General features: G+C 37.1%; 1 protein-coding gene across 19 annotated transcripts in view; it reads right to left on the minus strand.

The window, feature by feature from the left end:
- Positions 1-13,128, minus strand: part of ttn.1 (titin, tandem duplicate 1) — a 138,006-nt gene that overhangs the window by 105,351 nt on the left and 19,527 nt on the right. For 18 of the 19 annotated variants that reach the window (XM_063006086.1, XM_063006085.1, XM_063006083.1 and 15 more), the window contains exons 36-39: positions 12,538-12,582; positions 7,374-7,652; positions 4,726-4,995; positions 1,001-1,285 (exon numbers count right to left, since the gene is read on the minus strand). In XM_063006086.1, the coding sequence (XP_062862156.1) occupies positions 1,001-1,285; positions 4,726-4,995; positions 7,374-7,652; positions 12,538-12,582 (879 nt within the window). The remainder of the gene's footprint in view (positions 1-1,000; positions 1,286-4,725; positions 4,996-7,373; positions 7,653-12,537; positions 12,583-13,128) is intronic. The other variant, XM_063006089.1, reaches the window with a different exon arrangement.

Here is a 13,128-nt window from a genome sequence, read left to right on the forward strand (position 1 = left end):
AGGCTTGGGGCTAGGATTTAAGGTGGCCCATTTTACAGCCAACCTGCGTCTTTAATTCATCCCACTTTCTGCAATGCGCCACTTCATAATATTACTAGCATAATACTACTACTACCACCTATTTTGACAGCAGGTAAAATGTTGTTGGGGGGACATGAGGTGTTAAGACCTAAATTGCATCATATTGTTAATTCCCCAGAATATGCTCGCTGAAAGCTTTGAACTCTATTAGCATGCTTGTAACATGTTTCAGTCACTCACATAAATGCTGAACTGGTTTCTCACAAGTCTAGGATATTTACAAATTATTTAAAAGGTGTGGATTTTAATAATATTAGCATTTGAATCTAATTCCAATCTGAAATTACATATCTTGGTCTTGGCCAGCATCTTAACAGGGGTGTGTAAACTTTTTATATCCACTGAATGTCACTTACAATTGTCTGTAAATATTTTTGAATTGCTGAGGGATAAAATATCCACTCAGACTAATAAAAAATTTAGCCACTTGAGCATAGTGATACCTGTTTATTTGGTATATTTGGTGCACATGTGCAGAAACAGCAGAAATATCCAACAACTCTTGTGTTGTAGATTCAAGATGCACAGGTCTGTTAGCCATCCTTGTACCAGGTAAAACATATTTAAGAGCACCAATAACACTAACGCCATGTCCGTCACTAAACTAATGTCAGTTTTTTATTATTAAGTCTCTACTCTAACTTTGCAGGTTTCTTTGAGAGGAAAAGCATAAGTTAAAATATCCTTGATTTTCTGGAAAAAAAAAAAACATTTCCATGTAGCCATTGACGTTGACCAGTTTTAGAAAATCCTTTAAGATAAATGAAGGCTCAAATAAGGTAATGCTCCAAGAGTCAAGGACCAGACGCCAGGCATCGTCATCCTCATCCAATGTTGATTACTAAATACGATGGCAGTAATAACATGATGATGAAATATTGGAAGTAGAAATTAGAAGGAATCCAGAAGTGATACAAACCTGCCACTGTTGTCACATTGGCATGACAGATTTCAGTTCCAAAGGGATTTGAGACCTCACAAGAATATTTTCCTGGAGTGTCTTTGTTACACTCATGTAGGCACTCCAGGACACAGGAGTTATCAGTCACTCTTGTGTTATATCTATATGAGGCATACAGCTGCTTTCCATCTTTGTACCATGTTACAAACATCTTTGGAGATCCGGTAAAAGTGCACTCAAGCTTCAGTTTGTTGCTAATTGGGAAAACCGTGTCCGTCAACTGCTTCACAAAGCATGGACGTTCTGAGAACGGCAGCAAAATCATCAAATTACATTTTTTTTTCAACAGGCACCATCCATAAATGCTTCACAACAACCTCAGCAACATGCTAGCAACCTCCAAGCAATAAATCATCATTCTTTTACTTGGAGGAAATACAAATTGAAATGAGTATTTTTTTAAAGCTTTCCGAAAGCGTGCAAACCAAAAGACAAACAGAAGAAGGTCCACCCAGTCAGGTCCACAAAAAACAAGCAATAGAAAATCAGACTTATAGGATGCATGCCCTCTGACACAATATCAAATTTCAACCTTTAGTTACAGCATCACATTAAACCATATCTTCTGGTACAACAGACAGTACAAGAGCATTATCATTCCAGGCACCATGCTATCTAACACTGCAATATCAACCTGCTCATTTGTATGCTTTAAGACTTTGCAAAGAAGACTGAAGGAGGATGTTTTTAACACAGGCAACCCACTCCTGAAGTCACGTGCAATTTACAAACCTGAAACTACCATCACTTGAGCACAGCAGATATCTTTTCCGTATGCATTTGAAACCTCACAAGAGAATATTCCACTGGTTTCAGTATTAGACCCATACAGACACTCCAGGGTACATGAGTTTGATGTGATTTTAGTATTGTATCTGTAGGAGGCGTAGAGCTGTTTGCCGTCCTTGAACCAAGTCACAAACATTTTAGGAGTTCCAGTGAATAAACAGTGAAGCCTTAACAGCTGGTTTGTTGAAACAGAAAAATCTGTCAACTTCTCCACAAAGCGGGCCGGTTCTGAGAGAGACAGGATTGAAACAATTTAGTCTTCCTTGGGTCAGTTGTTTCAGGAATTTACCAAAATGCTAACTAACATTTCTACATCAGTAAACACAGCCAAGCATCCTTCATAAGCAGCTTTTTTCACAAAATATTCAGCCTCAGAAGAGTCAGGGTTTGTACACTGTAGCTGGAAAAAGAATCCAAGAACTTCAGCAAGATTGTGAGCCATGACCTTAGTCCATAAGCTCCAAAATGTGTGTCAGTCATTTCTTAACTCCAGACCTGATGTAGTATCATACCACAAGAAATATATAGAATGAGTAGATTTTTTGTTGATTGGCTCCAAAAAAGCATTCTTCAGAACACATCTGACAAGCTGAACATTTTGCATGAATATGAAGAAGGCATGTAAGACTTGACATCCACCAAGATGTTGTTTATTTGGAATAAGACTTGCTCAGATTCTTGAGAAAACAGTCAGCAAACACTGCTTCAACTTATTCTCAACACTTTCAGCCAGTTGACACTGGATCTTCTTGTCTCGTTTTTATCCTTGATCATGGTGAGGGCCTTGGCCTCCTACAAAGTGTGAAGAGTTATTGTGAACTTGGACCTTGGTCTTCTATACTTGTCTTATTGTTAGGACAGGCTCCTCAGATCATGTCAAGACACTCTGCCTCTTGAACAGTGTGAAAAGTGTTCTTGAACCTTCGATCGCTATTTGATTTTAAGAATGCTCCTCAGCACACAACGAGACACTTGGCCTATTAAAAGATGTAAGATGGACCCATGATCCTTCTGATTTTTGTTGGACCCTTTCTTGGATTCTCTTGGATTTTCTTGTTGTCTACTATCCTCATCATACTCCTCAAACCAGGATGAGGCACTGCCTTTTAAAACATGTAAAGGGTAGAAACCAACCACAAGACAAGAACAGATGCCGTCCATATCAAGACAGATTCAACAACAAAGTAGATATTAAATCCATCTACGGCTAAATGTCATCAACAGACAGTTTGAAATAAAGGACAACTACCAGCCTTTAATCCAACTCTATTATAAACCATACACCAATAAAACTATCTGCATCTGTTCAAAATGTAATAGGAATTAGGAACAAGCAGAATAGGAACAAATGTCCAAAGAAGAACAAAGTGCTTAACAATAATTATGCAACTGCAGGTGGACCACATCCCAAAAAGAGCTTTCAAATATTTTGATTTCCTGTTGAAGAATGGTGCCATGTCCAGAGTTTAGTTTTGCTGTGTGTCCAGTGTTTTAGAAATAGGCTCCAGACCCACTGTAAAACTGTAACTGAAGAGAGATGAGAAATGAAGTTTTGATCCATTCAAGCCGACTTGCTCCATTATATCACGTCATGTCACTACACCGCCATCGCTTTGTGATGGTTGGTTGCACTATAATGTAGATGTTGTCAATCCGGCTTATAAGATTAAAAGATCCACTGTAAAAGACAGTGGCACAAGAGGCAGCGTTGGGGCATCAGGTAAACTCCGTGGTGAAAGGGATAGGTGTGAAGAAGTAAGAGAATGGGGTGCTTGACTGTGATGGACAGTCACTTCATCACAGTCACTCTGGTTTATCCCTGCTTTTTGCACTCTGGACACAACAAATCCCTGTCCAGGACCAAGTTGAAGTGGTTACTCAAGGTTGTTGTATATTGTCTAACATTCCGATATTAGCCAGGGGCATCTTGAAATATTTTAAGATGAACAAATATGTATGGACACTTCAATTTTAAATGTCAACAAATGGCCGGTATACAATTCAAGTCAAAGGTTTATATACACTTGTAAATGACATGTGTGCCATGCTGGTCTTTTTTAAGGATTTTGTTTAGCATGGCCTTCTGGTCCCTGGTAGTGATTATGGTTGATTACTTGTGGCTTCTCTGTGCCTATATAAACAAGACTAGTTAGGGTGAACTCTTTTTGATTGGATTGGTAAAACCCCAAATTGTCACCTAATGCTAAAAGGATTTGGCAGGATGGTCAACTGTCCACAGTAAAGTGAGCTTTACATTTCCATGTGCTTAAATAATGCTGCACAAGAGTCCATTTTGACACAATATCAGTTTTTGCTTAAGGGCAGATATATAAGAACAGTTGTAGGGTACATGGTATACATGTATCCTACTACTGTATGTAAACTTTTTATTTTAACTTTATGTATCATGTTAAGTGTTTCAATGCTCAGGTGGCACAGCGGTCTATTACACTATTTTGATCTAAGTTTGAATCTCAGCAGTGCTATTGGCTATGTCTGAGTGGGGAAATGGCCAAAGCCCTCAGATGGCTTGGCGCCTTGTCCAGGGTGTAACTGCATGCTCTAAGATCTTAACCAGCATGATTAAGTTGATGAAAATGAAATGTTTGATGTTTTAGTGTAGAAATGAACCCTTTAAAATGCACTACCATCTTTCTGAATGTTTCTAAATACAGGTACTTATCGCTAATTTAAAACATTTTGATATTGCAGGTTGATCATACCATTAGTATTGCGCTGTACATCTCTGGTCATGCCAACATCAGGGGTTATCTGATGTTTTTTGTTAGAAAATGATAGCTTAAAATCGAAGCCCGCGCTGCATGTTAGTTGGTTAGTGGTAAGGAAACCAGCATAATCTGTGCTTTCTCTCTCTCTCTCTCTGACATACTAACCTTCCAACTCAGCAACTGATTTTGAAGGGATCTGTCCAATTTTATTTAAAAAATATGGGTATTCATCAACACCCAATCTTTCAAATGAATGTATCTCCAAACGTTCAAGTGAATTTTCAAAGACAAGTTTGTGTTTTTTATCCAAAACTGGTGCTATGCTATTAAGCCAGGTAACTCCAAATGGGGCAGTACCAAAAACCTCACATGGAAAGAGAGGACTGGGCCCCTTTTCTATATCCAGCATTTGTAACTCTTTTCTGACGGAAGGTTCTGAGAATGGAAATGAATGGAAATGAATAATCATAATTAGGATCAGAAGTCTCACAGACATTACTATTAATTTTATAATTGCTTACACCATCAAAATTCTTTTATAATCTACAAAGTGCATTCACTGAAACAAATCCAGATTAGAGTAAAACTACAGTATTTTCAGTTTCTGTTGTCTAAAGGAACAAGAAATATACCAAACAAATAGAAAAAAGTTTTGTAATTTCCAATTGAATGTATAGTGTCTTAACTGTTCATTTGATTTTGTTAAACATAACTGTGGAAAATAATAACTAGCATGATTGTGCCAATTTCAAACCAACAAAAAAGAAATCTGGATATCTTAGCTTTCTGACCTCAGTCATGACACTCCAATGCTGTTTTTGTTTTTATGTTTGACTTTAGTTGAAGTTACACTATTAAAATCCTGGCCATTTACTAAATAGTATCTAAACACTGCAGAATATATCAAAGTTTATGTAGCTAATGTTAGCATATGGCAAACAGACTGGCAGCTAAAGTCTAATTAGCTTAGCAAACAATAGCCGCAGTTAAAATTGAGAGGGATTTTTAAGAACAATGTTTACTAGTGTTATTAATTAAAGAGTAGCAACCTTAAAAATATATCACAACAATATATTGTTAGCCAATAGCTAACATTTAGCTAACTTGCCAGTTCAATTTTAGCCCAGCTAACTAGAAATACCACCACAGTGTATGGAACAGATGTAATGTTAGCAATTCAGCAGAAGTTAAAGGTTCTAGAATTAGAAATAAAAAGCAACAAGTGACATATAATTAAAGCAGTAAAATGAAATATGGAGTAATTAGTTTTTTAAATAGGTTTTAGGTGTGTCATTTTTTGTAACGCATGACATAGGCCTGAGTCTTACTGTTTATCATTAAACCTAGCCCCAGTGTGTGAGACTTAAAAGTTATGTAGTACTCAAGTTAATTAAGATTAAGCAGTTTAGCTAAAATCCATTATCCTTTGTGTAATTTTACCCAGTTACCCTAATTCATATAATGAAAACCATCCAGGAGGTTTAAAGAATTTCAACTTCTTTTGCAGGAGTATTTCAATACATTGTAAAATATAAAGTCAGGTATAGCTGACTAAATACTTCATCCATTTTATAGCCAATACTAATAAGAGACAGAGACCAACAACAACACAAGAGACACAGAGACATTAACACAAAGAAGAAAACAATAGTACATACAGTACAGGCCAAAAGTTTGGACACACCTTCTCATTCCTGTGGTTTCTCTTAATTTTTTTAAATTTTCTACATTGTAGATTAATACTAAAGACATCCAAACTATGAAGGAACACATATGGAATTATGTAGTAAACAAGAAAGTGTTAAACAAACCAGAATATGTTTTATATTTTAGATTCTTCAAAGTAGCCATCTTTTGCTTTAATGACAGATTTGCACACTCTTTGAAATTTTCTCAACCAGCTTTATTAGGTTTCCACCTGGAATGGTTTTCAATGAATGTTTGTGCCTTGTCTAGAGTGAATTTTTGGAATTTGTTGCTTTTTTAATGTGTTCGAGACCATCAGTTGGGTTGTGCAGAGGTAGAGTTGGTAAAATATAAAACATATTCTGGTTTGTTTAACACTTTTTGGTTCACTACATAATTCTTCATAGTTTGGATGTCTTCAGTATTAATCTACAATGTAAAAAATAAAAATAATCAAGAAAAAACATTGAAGAGAAGGTGTGTCCAAACTTTTGGCTGGTGTGTCCAAACTTTTGGCCTGTACTGTACATCAACAAAGTTATTGTAATACTGAATTACCTACCTTGTTGCTCCACACAATAAAGGAATTTGTGCTTAAGGTTTATACTGAACTTGCTGTTCAGTTTTAAAGTTCATAAAAAATGAGCTATCAATTTGAGAAAAAATAGTTCTCAAAGAGGACTTTGTAGTTAAGATTTAAGAAACTCTGTTCAATATAGCAAATCGTGTATAATACAGGTAGATAAGTAGAAAAATATGAAGGGTTTGTAAAGGGTATAGCTCAGTGGTACAGCATTTAACTGTGGATCAAGAAGTCCCTACTTCAAATCTAGGTCCCCACTCTAAATTACAGTGTGAAAACAATAACTTTTTTCCTCAGACAATAGACAGAAAACATATTCCACAATCTGAGACAGGACAAACGATAGGACACAAAAACATTGGAAATAAAAAATAAAAAAAACCAACAGAAAACGTCAGAGTCAAAAGTCAGAGCTGAAATACGTGTACTATGAGTTTACTACACCTACACCTCGATCAGTAAATCACTGTCGCACACATTTCAATCTCAGTGATTACATATCTGCAAGCAAAGCTTTAATTAGTAAAAAACCCAATGAACTTACCAGTGATGATCAAGTTAGCAGAGCAGCTGTCAGAGCCATGCTGGTTGGAAACACGGCAGGTATACTCTCCACTGTCAGCTCTGTTTGAATTTAGGAGCTCCAGAGATGACGAGGTATGGTGGCTGATGATCCTGTACTTTTCACTTTGTTTGATCTCAGAACCAGACTTGAACCATTTGAAGGTCATATTGGGAGCATCTTCAGCTTCACATTCGAACTTTGCAGCGGTACCGACTATGGCTGTCAGGTCTTGGATTTTCCTCTTGATTACAGGTGGAGCTAAATTGTGTGGAATAAAAAAAAAAAAACATAAATAATTTTCCAATTATATGGTTTATTATTGTTAAACTGCTGTCAGAAGTGGATAGGATGAAAACATTGGTAGTCCTCAGGTGACTGAAAAGGAAATGGAGTGATTATTAAAGAATGAAATGTCAGAAAATGGTGATATTAACCAGTGTTTTGTGAGGATTGGTGATGAGTCATGAGAAGCTGATGGTAAAGGGTGTCGATATGGTATAGTATTATATAGTAATATAATAATATTATATAGTAATACCATATGAAGTGTTCCAAAAAGGAACAGAAGAAAAATCAAGCAAAGTAAGATTACTGATGTAACCACTTCGATACTAGTGCTTTGTGTAGTTAAAAATAAAAAATGTAAATAATGTACCCATATTTTCCCCCAATTCAGAAGTTGCCAGTTCTCACCAGCTGAACACATATAACAGAAAAGATACTATCTGAGATACATGTAGCTCATTACAAGCTCATGGCTCATTCAGTATCAATATCATTGGGCAAATCATCGTGCCTAGAGGGGTACACTCAAAATATCACTACTGCTTTACTGTTTTATTTAAACAACAGTCATTGGTCAGTATTTTATAATCCTATAATTCACTCTTTGTTTCCATAACACACAAATTACCATATCGCCCACACCTATTACCAACACTTCACGACAGTGAAACAGAAGAATATAACAGAGATTAAAGAATGGTAAAAGTTTCCACACATGATGAAAGTTCATAACCATTTTTTTTTTTTAAAGTGATGTAAATATGCTGAATGAATAAAAAATTTATGGATGACGTGAAAATATGCTGGTGACATTAGTGATGATTTAAGGTTTCTACATCAAAACCAATAACTGTTAAGGATTAGATGGCAGGATTTTGGTGACAAAACAACTCCATATTCCAACCTCTTGAGATCACTGTTAGCCTTGATGATGTTGAGGCCTTGCCACCTTCACCCACAGCCTCACATGTGTATTCTCCTTCATGTCTTTCCTTTATAACTTTGTTGATTGATAAAGTGTATTCATCACCCTCTTTACAACATTTGAACTCGTTGCCAGATTGGATCAGTTTGCCATTATAAAACCAGTTAACTTTATCTCCATGTTTAATATTAGCAGTAAATGTAACCATAGAATTCTCCACCACAGCAATGTCTTTTAATGGCATTTCAAAAGTGGGCTTCTTAGCCAAAGCATGAAGTTCTGCTATTTGTTTTACAGTCTTAATAAGAACTTCTGTAGACTCTTCTGTTTGAGTTAGTGCCATTGGCACATCAGAAGTGATGACTTTAAGTCCTGTGTCTTTTACTGAAACTGATTTAAATTCATGTGTTTCTGTCTGTATTGACTCCTGGATATAAGATTTTGCTTCTATTGTCATTTGATGTTTCGACTCTAGCAAAATTATTTGTTTATGATCAAATGTACTCTCGAAGGAATCTTCACTTTTACTTTTGGCTGTTAAAGCAGCAGTCTGATGTTTAGGTGGTGTAAACACCTCCACGTTTTCTGATAATTGTACTGACTCCACTGGTGAGTGTATGTCTTCTAAGGTAGCCATGCTAGGCTGTACTCTCTGGGGTCTGAAAACCGGCATTGTGTCAGGTTGTTCAGAAGTGAAGATTTGACTTTCCTGATAAAGTATAGACTCTAAGGCCGCCTGAAGTTCACTCCTAAGATCAGCTGTTTGTGCGTATTCACCCTCAAAGGCAAGTGTTATTTCCATTGGGACAGAGGTTGTTGTAATGAGGTAAGTAAATGTTGTGTGCTGTGGTTCTTCTTGCACCTTGACTTCTCTAATTTCCACAGCTTTAAAATGACTCACCAGATCTGCCAGAATTAATGGTTGGTCACAGGCCACAGCGCACAACAATGTAGTTTTTAATTGGTGTTTAATGTCCAAACTGTGTGCTTTTGGTGCATGAATCACAAATGTTAATTCTTTTGGAAGAGTTTTGCTTTCTTGAGACTCTGTCACTAGAAGAGGTCCTGTAGGCTGGGTCGTAATATTTACTGTTGTTTCCTCTGACTTGGTTATGACCTGAGATACCTCAGCTGTAAATGTCTGCTTTTCTTCCATTGATACTGATTGACACACAGATTGGCCTTCTTGAATCTGGTCAGCAAAATCCTGCTGTGCTGTATCAAGAGTGATGCAGCTTTCAGTAGATATGGCCTTGGACTCGATATGCACAGACTGCAGCGGTAGTTTTGGTTCTACATCTGCATTGCTGGTACATTTTTCAACAACTTTTATATTATCTGCGTGACCCTCTGTTAAAGCATATTGGTCTGACACTAACGTTGCATGCATAATATTCCATTGGTCCTCTTTTTGCACAAGTGCATTTTGCTCATTTATACTACTTGTGAAAGGACTTTCTTTTGGGAGCTGCATAGGCTCTGAGACAACATTAAGAATATTTAAAGGTTTGGGCTCCTTTCTGTGCTCTGGCTTGAACCCTTTCACAGAATGATCAAGATTTTTGGAGTAATCTGCTGTCAGAGTTCTTTTCTCTTCTATAGTGACTGCATGTTTACGGGCTTTTTCTCTTCTCTGCACAGCTATCTGCTGATCTGGCTCCTCAGCTAAAATGAACCCTTCTTTGGACAAAGTGGTCTCTGACTGTATGCTTTGAAGATATAACTTAGCAGAAGTCTCTTTTTGTGGTTGTACAGACACGGCGGTTTGTTCCAATGAAATATCTGATGAATACTCACAATGAGTAGCTGTCTGTCTGTCTGCAGATACTGTTTGTAAAAGAATAGGGCTTTTCATGGCATCAGCTTGCTCTTCACCAGGTTTCTTACTGGTAAATATGCCCTCACATGGAAGAGTATCTTGATCGCTGATCAGCTGTAAATGAAGCACTGGATCTAATTCTTTCTGGGATTGCACTGAACAAGCATCAGCAAGATCTGGAATTATTTCTGTTTTGTCAGCAATTAGCTTTTGTTTTTCTTCAGCAACAGTGGCAGATTTTAACATTTGGCCTTTGGAGAGGTGTGCAACTTCCTCAACAGGGAGATTTATTTGAAATGTACTTTCTTTTGAAAAAGCTTGTTTTTCTTCACTTACAGATGTAACTACTGGTTTTGGTTTCTCCCTTTCCACTAAACATTCAGAAAGCTCCAATGATGATAGCGGTGAAGAATGAGCCTCAGTGAGCTGAAGGTTCTCTGAAGATATGGGAGTATATAACAATTTAATTCCTTCTGCAACTCTAAAGGTGTTCTCCTCCTTGGGGTAGGGGATATTTTTGTATTCTTCGCTAAAGATGGCCAGTTTAGTCTCAACCTGATGGCTATTGACGACATGCTTTGGTTCTGGAATAGAATGTATGTGCTCCTCTTGTCTAGTTAAAGGGTCAGCTTTCACAATTGTAAGAGGGGTTACACTCTCAGAAACTGCAGACATCATGCTTGAGGGCTGTTCCTCAGTAATTTCAGGCTCTACAACCTCAGGGCTTTTGATGCGATCAAGGTGCTGTTCTGTATAGCGTTGACTTTCTTGAACAGCTGAGGTTATTGCCGCCATTTTAACCTGTTTAAGAGGAATTGCCACAGCTGGCTGTGGCTGTGCTGAAGCAAAACTTGCTTTCTCTTCCACCTCATGGTGAGTGACACGCTCCTGGTGCACATTTGCAGATGAAACATTTAACTCCTGTAGAGTGCCTACTTGTTCAATGAATACAGCCTGCCTTTCTTCAGTGCCAATAGTATAAATCATTTGGTGTCCTTCCTGCAGACTGGATCTAGCCGGTCCAGGAAGACTTACACTGTACAAGCGGGACTCAGTGGCATGTTCAGACACTGACATTTTGCATGATTTTTCCATCTGTGATATAACTTTTTCTTGCCTTTGAATTGTCTCAACGGAATCAAGGTAAATAATGAGCTGAGCACTGCAAATAGCTTCTCCGAGCAGGTTGGATGCCTTACATGAATAAAGACCTCCATCGCTTTCCTGAATACTGCTTATCTTTATGAAGCCAGATCCATCAACATTACTGACAATAATACAACCTTTACTTGGCTGAATATGAGAGCTACCCCTGAACCACTGAATTTCTGGAAATGGAGAACCTGTGACCTTGTATTGAAAAACCGCCTGGCTTCCAACTGTGCACTGTACAGACTCAATTTTTTGGATGAAATGTGGAGGTTGACCAGTAGCCTGTGCCTCATTTTTTGTGTCTTTGCCTTTAACTTGAAGATAAGATGTACATGTTGCTTTGCCGAATTTGTTGCTTGCAGTACAAGAATACTCCCCCTCTAATTCTTGATAAACGTTGCTAATTACTAGAGTGTATTCTTCTCTTTCTTCAACAAATGTATAAAAGGATGAGGATGTTATTACTTGGTCATTGTGATACCACTGAACAATAGGCTTTGGAAATCCGGATACAGTTACAGTAAATTTAGCCATGTTTCCCAAAGTTACAATTGCTGGGGAGATTTTGGTTACAAAAACTGGCTTTTCATTATGTCTGGCTGGTTTTTGAAAATATAGTTTAGATTCTGGCTCAAGTTCAAAGGTTTTAGTTGTGGTGTAAGAGTCCTCTTCAATGGACACATCCAAGCTAGAAAAAGCTAAGCAAAAAAGATAAATTTTTTATATATCACATTGTTTTTACTTAAAAAAAACAAACTCGTCATATTTAATGACCTTTTACTGGTGACATTATGTATTTGTGATCTGTTTGTAAATGTGCTGTGTGGAAGTAAAGGTTTGGATAAATATACGCCATATAAAATATTTACATAACATTATTATTATTATTATTTTTACTATCATTATTATTATATAGCTAGTTACAAATGATTAAAAATAACGATTTTCTACATTCAGTTTACCTGTGGCTTTTTCCACATGTACGGGTTCTTCCTCCACCTTGGGTACTGTGAAAGATTAAAAAAATAAATAAATAAATACATGCAAATGGCCGGAACCTTTTGTACATTGTAGGTATATACATATTGTATATAAATTTTCCATTTAAATATAATGGACATCTCCCATGAAGAACATTTTACAAATGGCCAGCACAGTCATTTCAGTTTGATACAGCATTCACTGTTGCTGCAGTTTATGCGAGATGCCACATGCCACATTTTACCTATGTGAGTGAGAAATCTAATTTATACTTAGATTTATACTTAGATGTAGCCAGAAAAGATGATATGAACCAAACATGCATATGCCAACCTGTCTTTACTTTGAGCTGGGTGCTGCACTCATTGTCTCCAGCAGCATTGATAATTTTGCATGTGTAAGTGCCCCCTTGCTTGGGACCGATATTTATTACATTTAAGCAGCACAAGGGCCCGTCATGTTTCAGCGAGTATGACCTTGACTCTTCAACAATCAGCTGGTTGTGCAGCCAGATTACATATGGAGAAGGGATTCCTTTGATTACACAATAAAGAGACACATTTCCTTGCTGC

Source organism: Trichomycterus rosablanca, chromosome 12, assembly GCF_030014385.1.
Source record: "Trichomycterus rosablanca isolate fTriRos1 chromosome 12, fTriRos1.hap1, whole genome shotgun sequence".
Taxonomy (NCBI): Eukaryota; Metazoa; Chordata; class Actinopteri; order Siluriformes; family Trichomycteridae; genus Trichomycterus; species Trichomycterus rosablanca.